General features: G+C 38.5%; 1 protein-coding gene across 1 annotated transcript; it reads left to right on the top strand.

Annotated features, from left to right (window-relative positions):
* Nucleotides 1-520: 520 nt before the first annotated feature.
* On the top strand, nucleotides 521-14,039 carry LOC104287729 (putative short-chain dehydrogenase/reductase family 42E member 2). The gene is made up of 11 exons (XM_009886459.1): nucleotides 521-751; nucleotides 3,383-3,478; nucleotides 4,256-4,316; nucleotides 6,149-6,267; nucleotides 7,742-7,817; nucleotides 9,031-9,113; nucleotides 9,629-9,766; nucleotides 11,212-11,277; nucleotides 12,071-12,134; nucleotides 12,497-12,570; nucleotides 13,836-14,039. The coding sequence occupies exons 1-11, from the start codon at nucleotides 521-523 to the stop codon at nucleotides 14,037-14,039; spliced, it is 1,212 nt and encodes a 403-aa protein (XP_009884761.1).
* Nucleotides 14,040-16,952: the final 2,913 nt, after the last annotated feature.

Here is a 16,952-nt window from a genome sequence, read left to right as displayed (position 1 = left end):
TTTTATCATTACTGAAGAACTGTGACCCAAATGTGAAATAAAGTGGAATTTAAAAGCGGAATCAATCCTTTCTTATATTCCTTATCTGATTTTTTTTCCTGACTAGTAGGCTAACATCTACTTGGCATTAACATATCAGAAGTTAGTGAGTTTTCAGGGATAAAATGTTTGACATACCAAGCATTCAAAAATGTAATGTACCTGTTAAGTTTAGGTAATTATAATGTCTCTAAAATCCTGTAATTTCTTGTCATTTCTATATAATAAGCGACTTGTGGGTATAAGAAAAAGACAAAATCTTGGAATATAGAGGTATTCAGACTTATTACTCATTTTACATAGAAAACCTGTCACCAAAATTATGAATTTATACATTTTAAACATGGTACAATAACAAAAATCTATACATAAAAATAGTATAGTCACGAAAGGAGTATTGTAACATAAAATTTACTGAAATTACCCAAATCTCAGAGTATTATGCAGGAATTTTCAAGAGATCTTCTATCTTGCAGTCGTGATGCAGGAAGGATCTACAGAAGAGCTCCACAGCAGCCAACCATGTGAGAGCAAACTACATGAGCATGCTGGACCACTGGTTAATGGAAGCAGAAGGACAATGGTGACAGGAGGTGGAGGCTACCTGGGATATAATCTGGGATGTGCCCTTGTCAGGTCAGGAATTGCTGTTGTTCTGTTTGATGTACGGAAACCTAAATGGGAAATTCCAAAGGGAGCAGATTTTTTCAAGGTATGTTGAAATTAAATATTTAACAGCAGTGAAATAAAGTTGTACTAGTTTTGTGCACATTAGCAAGGCTTCCTCTTAAGGATTTTTGATAAAAGTGTGTACTGAAAAGCCTTTAAGTACAATAAGGAGTCATTGTAAAAGGTCCTCAAATGCATAAATAACTGATTAAGAGGTAGCAAATAGGAGTCCAAGCGGTCAGTTCTCTCAGTGTTACCAGTGAAGTTCTGAAGAGTCCTGCATTGGTAGGTGCCATTCAACACATTTGGAGCTCACCTAGGTGGAGTGAACAATGAAGTGACAAAGTTTACTGCTTAGGAAAATTATTTTGAGTAAAAAGGTGAGAGAAAGGCATGGCAATAAAAGTGATCACAAATGTAGAATGACTGCTGTGCAGAGAATGATTGAGGAAATGCGGACTTTCCAGTCTGGAAAAGAGATTACTTGGGAGCAGAAGAGCTCTACAAACTGTGAGTGGCTTGGAGACGGATAGAGATTGACCGGTCACTGTCCTTTCCAGTACAAGAAGGAAGGGCCATCAGGTGAAATGAGGAGTCGTCAGCTCAGTACAAACAAAAGGAAGTTTGTTTTTCCTGCAGTGGGAAAAAGGCATGTACAAAGCCTTGCCAAAAATTTACTTCCACTGGAGATTACTAAATAGGTAAGCTAAATTAGGCTTAAGAAATCTTCTGAAGGAATATACTTGGAGACTGGAAGAGTAGTCTGGAGGAAAGTGTCACATATGCTTTCCCTCTCCCTGCTTCCCAGGGCACCCATTTATGAGTGCTGATTCCTTTTGATTCATAACCATTCAATAAATTTATTATGTCTGCAAAAGAGGGGGAACAAGAGGGACCTCAAATATTTAATTGCTTACAGCCATCTGTGGAGGACATCATCCCCCACTTCTGCCTGATGTGGGGAGCACCAGCTCCGCACAGCTGCGTCATCCACTCAGCTTTAGGTTCTGGGTGCACAGGGGGCACTAGCAGTTTGTGCATGCTCCTGCCATCTTGCACAAGTTCCAGCTAGACGCAGGGTATCATTCAGCTGATCTTGTCTAAGAACTCTTCAACACCCCCAGCAGAACTCCAAGGTTGATGGCAAAGCTGAACGTGACCACAGGATCCTTGTCCCAGGGGCTGTTGAGGCGATGCCACATTTTCTCCTTCAAACTACATCACCATGTGGGACAGGCGGTAAGGGAGGCAAAGGGGATGCATGACACTGCTCTGCATGGCTGTCCAGTGGGTCGAATACTGAGCTAAGCAGATCTGACCCATGATGGTTGTTCAGTTTCATAAACAGCTTTTACAGAATATGGGAGAGAGAAAGTATTATTGAGGAACCTTTCAAAAAATATGTTTGAGTTGTTAATTATATAAATCCACATAATTTGATCTAAATTGGTGGATTGATGGCAATTTACATCTTTTAAAGGAGACTTAAGAGATCTGACAAATGATCTTCTGAGAACAGTTTTTCTATAATTCAATTTTAAAAGAATAAATACTAGGAAGTACAGGTGAATTACCTAGAAAACAGAACTACGGAGTCCTAGTAAATAAAGTAATAAGTCACTTCAGAGATCTCGCCCTCGATCAGGGATTTGGAGATTGCTAATATTGTTTATACTGGTTAGCTATTTTAGCATTTGATTGAAGGTAGGAAGTGTAAATCAGCCTTATCTGTGAAATACTCTGGCAATCTCAGAAGAAAAAAGTTGAGAGTTAAAGACTGATTATATTACCTCTTAATATTACCTCCAGCCATTTGTTTTGTGATTTTTCTATCCATTTCATTACAGTAAATTAAATAATCTAAAATATTTTGAAATCTCATAATTCTGAAAAGAGGAGTGTTATATTTTTATTGACATCTGTGTATGTGTATGTGGAGTATTATTCATATAGTATTGTTTGATATATAAAAATGCAATATAATATTTGAAGCACAGCATAGCATTTGATACTAGATATAGTGTCTGTGTATATAATATAGTACAGTGTTCAGTACTATATAGTGTTTCATATAATGTGATTATAATACGCTAATGTATACTAATACAATATTAAACACATAGAATGTTGTCGTGGTTTGGGCTGGACTGGCACAAAGAGAGTGTGTACACTTTTGTTTTAATCTTGTACAAAACTGTAATTAAATGTATCATTCAGTACACCTAAAATAAACCTTAGATGGGCAAAGAGGCATTTGACCAGATTGTGCAAGTCAGATCTCAAGTGCTAACAGAAAAGGTGTTCTCTTATTTGGTGATTCCGTGGCAAACAGCTGAACCCTTCCTGCTGTAATTCTCCAAACCTCAAACATATGCTGCTCCCATTCAAGTCAAACAAGTTTTGCCAACCTGCTGGTGGAAGGACTAAGTGTGAAAATATGCATTATAATTGAAGCTAACAAGAATCAAATTTGTTTCGCAAGAAAATACTAACAAAATTCTTAGTCATGGATTTTTCTCCACATTTGTCATGTTTTATTTAGTGTTAGTTAAGTATTGTGAAAAATAGATCAGAAAGACTTTATATTTTCATTAATAGGTATAGTTAATACTAACTTTGTAGAGAATGTAATGAGCTCTATTAGTCAAAAATCTGTTCTTTTCTTATTTTACAGGGTGACGTGAGGGATTATGATGCAGTGTTCAAAGCATGTGAAGGAATTGACTGTGTTTTTCACGTGGCTGCGTGTGGAATGTCAGGATTAGAACAAGCAAGTACAATTTTCCTAACATTTTCTTTCTTTATTCTTGTGAAAGCAAAGATTTGTCTGCATATAGCAAAGAATGTAATAATATAATATTTATGTCAGACAGAAGTTAATTATAAAGGTTAGGTCATCCATACAGGCAACAAGGGACGTGTTCCTTAAATGATAAATATCAAAGCATGAAACTAATGTACTACAAAAAATACTCTAGAAAAATGTGATCAAGTTCTCAGATAAGAAGGCATATCCTTTTTCTCTAATCTGAAGTGTGACAATATTGTTCTAGAATTAACGTTGATGCATTTTCTTCTTGTGAACTCAGTCATGAGGATACAGACTAGCAACTCAATATAACTATGCTAAATAACAGTGATATTCACCAAGGGTGTTATCAAAAAAGTCATGAAACTACTAATTTATTTCTAGCAACAGGACAGATTGGCACTGGAACAAGAATTTGTGAAACCTTTCAGGGACCATAACCCTGCTTATAAAGCCTGTTTCTATATCGTGGAGTATCTGGGGTGTGACAAAAAAATGAAGCATTATAATTTCCTTTCAGATGCATTTTATCTTTCATTTTTCAACTTCTATTTATTCATACACTGAACAAGAAAATAAAAATTAGAACTTCTAGGAATCACTATATGTCAGAAGGACAGAGAAGTAACACATAGATCACAAAAAGGACACAGCTGTTCTAGATCTGGCAATTGTAACAATTGTATTGTGAATGTGACTTATTCAATTAATTGGATATTGTGCAAACTCTATTTCTAGCTTCAAAAGAAAGACCAGATTGAATCCATCAATGTTGGAGGCACAAAAATAATAATTGATGGTATGTAACTAGATGTTCTTTCTTTGTGTCTGATCCAAACCATGAATTAAAAAAACTTCTAATTGGATGTTTCCTGTGTTGCTTTGGTAGTAAAATGAGGCTCTTTTCTCCCTGCTTTCAGAGTGGGATGTAAAGCTAGGTGTGCATTAAAACTGGTAGGAGATTTGCCACTGGTTTGAATTGGGACAGGTTCATCATTCCTGGACTTCATTCCATGGCAGACCAACTTAAACTCTCCTCCATATACTGGTGATTTTTTCTCTGTACTTTGTGTAATGGAGAAGTATTATCTCCTTTCTTTATGGAAATAACGTGAGAGATCAACAACACACTCTTCGTTGTGTTGTATTGGTAACAGGAACCATAGATGTGCTAAGTATATTTAGCGATTATTTTATCACCTTAATATAGAAAATCTTCTATCCTTTCTGATCATCTATCTAAACGGGATCCCTTTTTATTACATAATGATTTTAACTACTGTCTCTGGAAAACGTAAGTAGATTTCTTTCTGTATATTAAATTCTAGAAAGAATATTTCAAAGTCTATTGTAAATACCAAAGCTACTTTCTCTTTGCTTTTCCCTCAAAAACCAAATGGCAAAAAAATCAAAAAGCAAAATGGCAAAAGCGGTTTTAATTTAGACCCATTTTCACACTGCCTGTAGATTACTACTGAAAAAAGCGTGAATAATTAGAGTGAAATGGCAAGTAAAACTCTAAATGAGTTAGAAGGAAGAGGTTGCCACCTACGCCCTTCTTCTTACCCCAGCCTCTGAACCCACAAAAATATGTCATGTCAAATTTCTGTAGGCTCCCAACAAAGCAACAGTCTTGGGAGCAGCAAGAACCTGTTAATCTACATTTTAATAATAGATATTATTATTATTATTGCAGTTTGTTCCAGATATTTACAACATGGTAATTACATTCGTTATTTTCAAAATGAGCCAATGAGCCAACTGGACTGACTGCTCTGTAGATTCTAAAAATTCCTGACTTTGAGTATGAATTCACTTAAACTTTAGAAACATTGTTGAATCAAAAGGAAATTTATGTTACTCAAGTTTGCTGTGACATATATGCAGCAGAATTTAGACATAATATCTTAACATCTGACTGGAATCCATAATTAAGATTTTGTTTTGTAAATAATATTAATTCCATTTGTATTTAAGGTACTACTGATTATAGACTAACAGCATATGTTTCCTGCTACCACGTCATTTGTCACTTCTGAACAGATTGAGACAAATACAGTTTTGTCACGCACCGGAGAGGGCTAGCACATTTTCTTACAGGACTTTACTTATCTACGCAGGCATCCATGAAACCGCGGCTCAAGCAGCAGTACTGCGTGCTGCTCACTGCCGAAATAAGGGCAAAAATAGTGGTCCACAGACAGGCTGCTCTCCGTAGTACTACCCCTACAGAAAGAAGCAGGGAGTTTTCAGTGCTATTTGATCACAAGAAATGTTCTTACTAATCTCCTTTTTGTTCCATTTGTAACATGAACATGTTTTAAGAAATGTTTCTGAAGTAAAGGAGATTTTTTCCCCCTGCCAAGATAATTCCTCTATCCAGCTGATGATACGGTAGTTGCAGGTACCTAATCATAAAATGTTCGGTGACCACAATATGTAATACTCACATAGCGGATACTTGGGATGAAAACTTCCAGCTGAATGAAAGATTATATTATATTAAATAAGTTAATGTTAAAATAGTACTTTTTCTATAAGTGTAATGTTTGTTTTCAAAAAGAGAAGCTCCCAGTTGTTTCTCACTCTTTATTTTTGTTTTAAAATAATTTATTTTGTATACCATTGTAGTCTGCAAACAAAGAAATATCCCTAGACTGATATATACCAGTACAGTGAATGTGGTATTTGGAGGGAATCCTATTGAAGAAGGAGATGAAGAAACTGTGCCGTATTTTCCACTGGAAAAGGTACTTTGTTCATGTTATGGAATACATTATGTGAAGGCTGTTCTGAGGGCAGAAGCTGTTTTACTATCGATCACATCAAATTTCATGAAACTACTTTTCATTGATAAAAATTGACCCGTGATCAATGAAGAAATACTCAAATCGTAGTGGCTTTAATCTGCTATAACTAGACAGATGTGAAATGATAAAATACCTAAAAATGACTAAGAAAAGTGGAATGTGACATGTAACAAGAGTATTTTAAGAAGAAGGGTTTTCAGGGGACCATCTATTTTGTAAGTACTGGATATGGCCCCTGTGAGCCTTTGCATTGAAGAATGTTGTTAAATACCAAATTCTACATCTTTATCACACGTTTTTGCTTCCTTGATGTTCCCAAACCTTGCTTTCTTGCCACAGGCCAGGCGGAGGTTACAGTCACCTCGCGGCTCTTTGAAATACCATTTCCTTCTTTACTGTGATCATTCAGGAAATATTTTCTAGCTGAAATCTGAAGCCCAGTGCATTCTGGCCGCTCTTCCCATTTGTTCTTTCCTGCTCCCAAAACACTGCCTGCAGTTAAAAGCTGTAATTTTAGAATGTACATCCTGTGTCCAGGATTCCTAAGTAGGACTGACTACGACTCTGTTGGTGGTGCCTCCTGAGATGTCAGTTTGTGCACAGCACCTCAGACTTCTGAGAAAGCATTTCAGGAATTTGCAGTTAGTTGCATGTGTCTGAGCCCCTAATCATATGTTTTCTCTAATGGTGATCGTGTAATAGCAAGCAGCAGGAGGCATGGAGGGAGGTGGGCCAGGTGGATTAAGCCACCTGACTAAGGAAAAATTTTCAACGGTGGGCTTTTTAGGTATATTTTTCCATATAAAGTATGGCAATACAAAATTCAAAAGATATATAAAAAGCCTTCTGTGGGTGATTAACACTAAACCAGCATGTGCTAACTGTGTCCAGAATCCTATTGTTTAAATACACTTGGGTGCAATTTTTAAAGTTAACAGTAAAAGATACAGTTGGGAGAGACTTATTTATAACTTGCCAAATATCTTCAATAAGAAATGGAAAAATTTTTAGGAAAGTCTGAATTTTTAATTTAATATTTAACTTACTGTTTTAAAAAACTTTTTCCAATTCAAAATTGATGTTTTTTCAAAATAAAATTATCTGACCCACCAGAACATTTGTCTTGATATTAATTAAGTACCCCCACCACAAAAAGTGAGTTAAGTAAATACTAGCGGACTTAAATTTGTTCTGAAGCTAAACTTCTGCAACTACAATGTAAGTCTGATAAGTTTATTTGTCATAAACAAAGTATACTTTTGCTATGTCTTGTTGTTATTTCTAGTTTGGTTTTACTCAGGTGATGTCTACAAGGTGGCTAGATTAAAAAGTTGTCAGATATAAACAGTAAGTTTGCCTTTACAGATGCAATAATGTGATTAAAATGTTGATCATATTCTGCCTTTCCTTGTAGCAATTTAATCATTATTCTAGAACAAAGGCAATTGCAGACCAAATGGTTCTTGCTGCTAATGGAACTTTACTCAAAGGTACATATAAAAACATTCGGGGTTTTCCTATCATTAGTAGTGCTGCTAATGGCTATTCCATTCTCTGGTTACTGTTTATCAATAAATAGTATACTTTACATGAAATAAGGATTTATTTTGTTTGTTTCTACTTCTCCCTTTGGTGGATTATTAATTTTTTATGTGTATAGCCAGACAGAGATGAGATTATATGCAAACAATAGATGGGAGAATTCAGAAAATTTAACCTTACTTCTTCAAATCAGCTTAAAAGTTTACTGGTTTTACAATGGATACAGTATTTGTGCTTTTATTCCCCATTCTATCATTTCGAGATTCTCTGATAATACCAATCTCTAAGCACTGTCCGATAGGTCATTCTCGTAATCCCCAAAGTCTTGCAGGTGTCTGGCTAGAATAATCACAATTTTTTAAACAGATTGTCAATATCACGGTCATGTTGACTTCTAAAGTCACACATGCATGAATAGCTGTGGCTAAAAATGTAGCTGTAAATGGCAAGGGAAATATTTATCTTTGCTTTTACATACATATTTTGCTATTCCTACTGATTTCTCTGAACTGAAAAGTTGGCAAACATAAATTAGGTGGGGATTCAATTTTAGCATCCTTGGTTAACTACTGAGCAAATGCCTACCACCTGTTACACTTGTTAACATAAAAGGTGTAATTGTGCTTATTCTCAGGAGACAGAGGAGTCTGCTTACTGATTCACACGTAGAGCCTAAAGTATTCATTTTGATTTAAAATATTCCAATTCATTTGAAAGCCTCTGTTTAAGAGACCTCTTCTATTCCTCTGTGATGCCATTGAGCTGCAAGCAAGCAAGGTGTCAAAATATAGCAAATTGAATTATCGTATTCTAGTATTGCATATGTCTACAATGATGGACAAATACGTATGTTATAAACTTATATCTATAATAAATAGCAAAAGTCAATCAAGTAGGTGGCGTATTTGTAGGAAAATTTTATTTGTCCTGGCTCTATTCAAGCACTTGTACGGTCAGAAGGATTCAGTTTTTCAGGCTGCTAAGTTAGGGTCTTTCATTACTATTGAATTCAGTTTTATACAGAAATGAAAACAAGTGACTAGGAAGCTGAATCACATAGAATGGTCAGACTGATCCGTTATTTTCACAATGTAAAACTCAGACAATGTATGTCAGCCTTACCAAAGCTACCCAAAAATCACATTTTGTTCTCTCTCCAAGGAGGTGATAAGCTCCATACTTGCGTGCTTCGTCCACCAGGCATATATGGTCCAGAAGAGCAGCGCCACCTGCCACGAGTAGCTGTATGTGTTATGTAGTCACCTCTGGAGGACACTACAAGTAGTTGTAAGGGCATAACACAAGTGAAAGTATCTTGATTACAGTTCTTATCAATTCCTCCAGGAAGACTGTTGTGAAAGCTTGGTGACAGGTCATATGTTGCAAGGTAACAAATAGCATGACATGAGCATTGCAGAAATGGCAAGGATCAAGCTGCATTTTTAAGTCAAAAGAAAAAACTGCAAGGCTTAAACACCATGATAGAAGAAGTAGGCTTGCATCCCTGATCATTTAATGGAAATGTCTTTAAAATATGTACTTTAATTTCAGCCAAACACTATAATGTCACCATATTCTGCCACTGCGTATCAGTGCAACATTCCTTGATGTATAAAACCACCAACTAGTTGTTTTTTTCTTGTGCTGTAATTGTACACAAATAGAACAAATTCTAAGTATTCAGGCTGAGCCAAAATGAACACATTATACTGCACAATAAAGGAATAACATAGTTATTTTATGTTTTCTGTTTCTACAGGTAAATATCCAGCGGAGACTGTTTAACTTCAAGTTTGGGAATCACAAAGTGCGGATGAACTGGGTTCACATAGGAAATCTAGTACAAGCTCACTTACTAGCTGCTGAAGCTCTCACCTCTGAGAAGGGTTATGTAGCTGTGAGTAAACAATATAAACATTGTGTCCCAGTAGTTTTAGCTCTCAAACAGGTTTAATTTTTGATGTTTTGAGATCAAACATTCTCCAAAAGGTCGTATGCTAAGGTCGCAGAAATGGTACGTGGCTCCACAAGCACATGGACAGCATCAATGCAAGTACATTCTAATATTTTGATGCTGTTTTTTTCTGTTTTGAAAATAAATAATTTCCTGTTTGATTTGAGGAAACAGTATTTTTAAACAGGTTAATATATTCACCATCATAGGAATATCTATATTCTGTTACTCTTTTGAAAATAGATTCTGATTCTAGATCATAGAATCATAGAATGGTTTAGGTTGGAAGGGACCTTAAAGCTCATCTAATTCCACCCCTCTGCCACGGGCAGGGACACCTCCCACCAGCCCAGGTTGCTCCAAGCCCTGTCCAACCTGGCCTTGAACACCTCCAGGGATGGGGCAGCCACAGCTTTTCTGGGCAGCCTGTGCCAGGGGCTCACCACCCTCAGAGTAAAGAATTTCTTCCTGATGTCTCATCTAAATCTCCCCTGTTTCAGTGTAAAACCGTTCCCTCTCGTCCCACCGCTCCCCTCCCTGATCAAGAGTCTCTCCCCAGCTCTCCTGGAGTCCCTTTAGGGACTGGAAGGGGCTCTGAGGTCTCCCCGGAGCCTTCTCTTCTCCAGGCTGAACACCCCCAACTCTCTCAGCCTGTCCTCCCAGCAGAGGGGCTCCAGCCCCTGCAGCATCTTCAGGGCATCCTCTGGCCCCACTCCAACAGGTCCATGTCTCTCCTGTGCTGAGGCCCCAGAGCTGGAGGCAGCACTGCAGGGGGGTCAGAATCCCCTCCCTCACCCTGCTGGCCATGCTGCTGGGGATGCAGCCTAGGGTGCCGGGGGCTTCCTGGGTTGCAAGCGCACATTGCCGCCTCATGCTGAGTTTTTCATCCACCAACATCCCCAAGTCCTTTTCCTCAGGGCTACTCTCAATCCATTCTCTGCCCAGCCTGAATCTGTGCTTGGGATTGCCCTGACCCAGGTGCAGGACCCTGCACTTGGCTTGGTTGAACTTCATGAGGTTTTCATAAGCCCACCTCTCAAGCCTGTTTAGGTCCCTCTGGATGGCATCCCTTCCCTCCAGCGTGTCAGCTGCTCCACACAGCTTGGTGTCGTTGGCAAACTCACTGAGGGTGCACTCAATCCCACTGTCCATGTCGTCAACAAAGATGTTAAACAGCACCACTCCCAATACTGACCCCTGAGGAACACCACTCATCACTGATTTCCACTTGGACATCGAGCCGTTGACCGCAACTCTTTGAGTGTGGCCATCCAGCCAATTCCTTATCCACCAAGTGGTCCACCAAGATGTGTAACATAAAGTTTAGTGCAACTATGCCATTCTATATATAGCATTTTTCTAATTGTTTTTCTCTGCTTCTTTAACAGAGTGGTCAGGCGTATTACATACATGATGGTGAAAACGTCATATTTTCTGAATGGATAGTCCCTTTAGTATGTATTGCACACACGTTTGGCTCTAATGCACCGTATGGGCCTTAATCGTATCATTAACTAAAAGACCATACTAACTAAATGAAATTCACTGCACATTAATTACTGAATTATTTAACATTAAAGTCAGTCCTGTTCTCCCTGCATTTTCCAAAGTTGCACTGGCTTTAAGGGAAGTTTTGGATTAACTGTGGCGTTCAGCCCATGTTGTTTTGAGGGAATTTAGCCGAGAAGTGTAGAACCTGCTATGGAACAGTAGCATTTCTGTAAAGCAAGCTCACAGTGCACGAGAAGTTCTGCTGTTAGCATCTGGCAGACCTTTTAATTTCTTTGTTGTGTCATCAACTGCAGCACAGAAGGGAAGGCCTTTTAGAACCGTATCTTAAAAACTAAAAAGAGGCAACATTATGTTTTCATAAACATCAGGCTGGGATTTTAGGAATATGCTAAAGTTCTGATCCTGCAATGCCAACACAGGAAAGACTTTCAGGAAAATGACTGCAGTAGAATGATGGGTCTCTATCTAAATGTAGTTCAGTGTTCCAGACTCAGTCACTTGCCCCTTGGAAAGCGTGTCTTTACCATCCAATTGCATTTGAAGGGTGGGAGGTAGACACCGAAGAACGAGTAGCGGGTTTCAGTTGCATTTCTTACTACCAGTATTGGTGGGAAGATTAACTGGAAAGTTTAGATACATGTTTTATCAATATTCATTTTTCCATTTTCATGCTTCATTGTCACCCTCAATTTGATACAAATTCTCTCTTATTCTTTCCATCTATATCCCTTCTAGTTTGAAAAATTAGGCTACAGGAAACCCTGGATACATATTCCTGTTCTCCTGGTTCATATAGCAGGTAAAAATAATAAAATATATACTTAATAATCGCACTATTTTTTTTTTATTTGTTTTCTTATTCCTATAAAGGTATGTAGAGGTTTTATAAAATTCAGGGACCCAAACTGTAGGAATTATAGAACTTAACATTATTCTAATTAGTACAATAATTGTTTATGCCATTTGGCATTAATTATACCAGATAAACTTTAAAGGCTATTCATAAACTGAGCACATCATGTACTTTATAAATTAAACACCGCCTTCTACCACCTTAATTGTATCCTTGGATGTCAGTAGGAATTACAGGATGTGCAATGTCAGTATTACCTCAGTTTATTTTTATCCAGCTGTCTCACTAAGTAACTTTCTGTTTCACAGCCACTGTGATGGAATATCTGCACCTGATACTAAAGCCGGTTTTTAGCTTTACACCTTTCTTGACAAGGAATGAGGTAAATATATAAAAAGAGGGAATGTTTATATATTTCCAACCAAAATTCTCATGAATTATGTGATACGCCCTTTGGATGCAGACAGGATTGTCTGCATTAGAGCTCTGTTTTCTGCTCAGGGCATAGTCAAGTCAGGGCTTATACAGTCATTTTGTAGCCTGATTTTTCCATGCCATCCTGGCCACCCTGTATAAAATCATCAGAAATTAAACCTTACTTGAAGATTAGATGATCCAGAGAAACATCCTAGAGGTGCAATACAGAGTCACTGGCATGGAGCTGGCACAAAGGGGAAAACAGATACTACATCATCATTTCCAGCGAGCTCTCCTGTGCTGTGAAACTACTTCTTAAAGGAAGGTGGTCCAGGAGTACAGAGCAAGGGGCTTGGGTCAAAGTGGTAGCAGTTGTCATAATACTGGGCTAGTCAATAATTAGAAAGTCCACTAAAAACAATTCTAAATTGGAATGAAAAGTCAACTTTGGGAAAAAAACCCAAAACAAACAAAAAAAACCCCACAACACTTTCTGGACAAATTAATTTTGATCTAACTTACGGTTTTGTACAATGTTATGATTTATAATATAAGCCAAAATGCTTTAACTCTATCATCTAGTCTCTTACTGTATTGTAGCATGTAACATAATAGGACACTGAAGGGACTGCATGGACCTCATTAAGTTCTGCTGTAGCTTATCAGTTATTTCACAATTTATCTATGTTTTTTATACTTACTTCTATGTTAGTTCTACCTCTGAAGCAGAAATCATTGAGACTATGCAACTGAAGCATTTCCACAGGTACCATGCGTTCAGAGATGGAGGATAAAACTCTCCAAGAGTGCATATTTTCCACTCCTTAGACACACCTTTCTGCCAAGTTGAGAAGCCACACCCCTGTCCTCCAATACATTCATGCAGTTCCGTTGCACATTCCTCTCTACAGAAGAGCCAGGTTGAGAAAAGCGTGCTGATCTATCACATAGGATTTCTGTAGTTCATTATCTCACATTGACAAGGGAGAAATCAGTGTCATAAACTCCTCCTGCACCCAGTCCACCAAGCTTTGGCACTTTACCTCTCCGCTACATCAACTCATTCGGTTAGCTCTGGACAGCATCTGACTCCAAAATGTATATATTTTTGTGTGTCTACCTTTATTCATGTTTTTAATTCCATTGTAATATCATTGTTGACATATTTTCATCCAAGTTCTAGAAAATCAGATATTAAAGTCACTTCTATAACTGTTCTTTGTCTTTCAGGTGTGGAACGTTACTGTAACTCACACTTTCCGAATAGACAAGGCACGAAATCAACTTGGTTACAAACCAAAGAAATTCTCATTTGCGGATTCTGTGGATCATTATCTTAAAACAAGACCTACTTGCCAAGAAGATCACATGTTCCTTAAAATGGTGTTTGCTTTTGGCATTTTGTTAAGTTTGATCATTCTTGCTTTCTTCTAAAATCAAATAACTACCCACCTGTTCCAGAAAATCTAATTTTGTTTCTGAGTATTAATGATCTGGTCATAGCACATTCCTCAGTCACTCTGGACTTTATTATTCTTACTGCTGTGATGACGTCTCTCTGATCTCATTTAAAAACAAAAAAAACCCCAACCCCAAAAAACCCCAAAAAACCCACAAAAGTGAAAACACAAGGCACATCAGGAAACGTTCCCAAGGGAAAATGCAGTGTCACCAAGTCAAAGGAGTTCACCGCTAATGGGTGAAGGAATAGTTTTAACGGATCATCATTGATGGATTGCTTCATGCTGAGAATGATTTTCTAAAAATGGTAATTTAGGAGGGTAAGCAGTTGCAAGAAGAGTAACCATTGTAGGACTGCAGTGCTATAACAAGTCCAGTAGCTCCAATGAAGAAAGGGTTGACTAAACAATTCCTCTGATGAAGCTGCTGCTACAGCTACTGTATGTTAGTATGAGGAATTATGAAGACCTGGGAAATAGTAAATAAAATATGGAGAGATTAATAAATAACAGCTGGTAAGAGGACTGGAAGTCATATTTATGTAAAATAGTTGTATTGTTCAAAAGCTTTGTAAAACTGTAATAACTTTATGTGTGTTTGTAAATCAAATAATATCTTTTCAATACAATAATAAAGAATAACTGAACCAAATACTGGTTTTAAGGAGCCTGTGAGAAGGGGAGGGAGGGCACATAAGACCTGGGAGTTCAGCAAGCTGTTGCTGCTACCTTGCCTTGTAAGCGCAGCCAGGTTACACCATCCATAATCCTGTATCGGGGCTGGCACACTGCTCATGCAGCAAATTGCCATTTTGGGGTGAGCAAGCAAGCCAAGCACTAAGACCCGAATGAGCATCCAACCTCTCTTTTCCCCCTTCTTAAGACTTATGTTAGTTGCTTCTTGGGGGGATTGTACTACCTGAGCCACATGTGCTACGTGCATAACCTTACGAAAATTCATCTGAGCTACATGTGGTACATGTAGCACACGTACCACGTGTAGCTCAGACGAATTCTCATAAGGTTACCTGCCGCAAGGATTCTCCCAGCGACCAGCTTTGCTGTCAGCAGGGAGCAGCAGCTCCCTCTCTTGCACCCGGCATGGATCTGGCGAGCTGGGATTGCCCAGGGGGGCCGTGGCAGAGTGACAGAAAAGCTCTGCCATCTGATTATCTCCACTCTGTATTTGTGTATTTGTATTTTGCCTTTGTGTTAGTGTTTTACAGGGTTTTTAAGACCAGCAAGTATATAGAGATTCTCTAATTGTATCTTTAAATTTACAGAGTACACAGGACAGCTTATAGCAACCCTACAAGAATAAAACATTAAAGACAGTATACAGTGACAGGAAAACGTGTGAGCAACCGCAGTTACCACTGCAGCTTATGTGAGCAAATAATTGTTTCACTCTATTTTTTTTTCTTTCCTTTAAACAAACAGTTCTACTTGCAGTGAAAGCAGTAAAGCCTGGTCTCTTATGGATTTGCATTTGGAGATTGTCCTTGTCCATACAAACTGAGGTCACACTGTACGTCTTCCCTTAGCACTGCTCAGCCCTCTCTGCTATTCCTGACTACCTATTGTCAGGAAACTTTAACAAACTCAGTATACAGGAGACCTTTGTCCAAGTTTGATTACAACCAGTTACGTTCACAACTTGGCAATACAGAGGTGCAGGTAACTGGCAGACAAGTGAGCACTGCAGGAGGTACCGCGTGAGCCTTGTTTCCCTAGAAATGCAGAATAGAAAACCACAAATGTAAAGTTACTTCCCAGCATAAGCATTTTAACTGTATGCAAACAGTTAATTTGCTCTTAAAGTATTTACGAATCTTTCATATATTGCTTTTATTAGACTAAGAGCTCAGGACTGCATTCTGGATTATACCACCACTTTTCAGATGCAGCGTCAGACAGTTGCCTGCAGCCCAGTGAGAAGTGCAGGCTGTGGCCTTTTTTTGGATACTCCTCAGTAAGGACTAACCGACGAATTTGCTGGCTTTGCGGTTGCAGGTCCCAATGGAGTCCCACCATTCCAGTCCTGTAATGCCATACCTCTGGTTTGTTATTTCAGGTAAGATGCTTTTTACATCACTGTTATAACAGTATAGATTATTACTAACTGGCTGCGTTCAATTGATTTATCATTATTACAAATCCAGCATTTGAAGTTTTAAGACAACTTTTAGTATCAGTTTGGAGTAGCCAGCTGTCTCATTTCTGTCAGTCTTTACTGAGTCACAGTTTAAGCCAGCTTTGTTCGAGTTTCTCTTGCTCTAACATAATTGCAAGTGTGTCTTTAAATGATTAAAATTTAATATGAACATTCAGATGTGGCACAGCGATAATGGAAGAGGTAAATGTGTTCACAGGTTGATTTTTGCCTGGAATGGGTAACTGAAATTCTGCAGCTCCTGACCCTTTTCACACCGTCCCAGGCACGAGTGACCACCTATCTGAACAGAGACCCACCGGCAGCTCAGGAGGACAGGGATTTCCATGCCTATTTGTTGATGATCATATTTCCTCTTTGGGTATTCCTGCTGTTTTGCAGGTGCTCTGCATCTCTCTGAGCCATGTCCCACCACCAGCTATCCAGCTGGTAATCAAGAGATGGTGTGTTTTTCCTGAACAACCTGTTCAACAGGTATCACAGTGTGGACAGAGCCCTAGCCACCCACAGGATGCTTTCGTGCAGTGGTCGCAGCTGTGTGAAGACACACGGAGGTAAGAGCCACTACAGGATGCTGTGAGATCCCCAGGGATGCTGTGGGATGAGCAGGATCCGAGGCATGCTGTGGGATGAGCAATATCCCAGGAAGACTGCGGGATTCCAAAGATGCTGCAAGATGAGTGGGACCCAGAGGTGCTGTGGGACACCGGGGTG

This window comes from Charadrius vociferus, unplaced genomic scaffold (assembly GCF_000708025.1).
Source record: "Charadrius vociferus isolate BGI_N301 unplaced genomic scaffold, ASM70802v2 scaffold746, whole genome shotgun sequence".
Classification (NCBI taxonomy): Eukaryota; Metazoa; Chordata; class Aves; order Charadriiformes; family Charadriidae; genus Charadrius; species Charadrius vociferus.
This window is presented reverse-complemented; position numbering and strand designations above follow the sequence as displayed.

Coding starts and splice junctions, on each gene's coding strand:
- LOC104287729 (XM_009886459.1), top strand. CDS start 521: ATGCAGGAAGGATCTACAGAAGAGCTCCACAGCAGCCAACCATGTGAG. Junction 3,479..4,255: donor GAATGTCAGGATTAGAACAA/GCAAGTACAATT, acceptor CTCTATTTCTAG/CTTCAAAAGAAAGACCAGAT. Junction 9,114..9,628: donor GCCACCTGCCACGAGTAGCT/GTATGTGTTATG, acceptor CTGTTTCTACAG/GTAAATATCCAGCGGAGACT.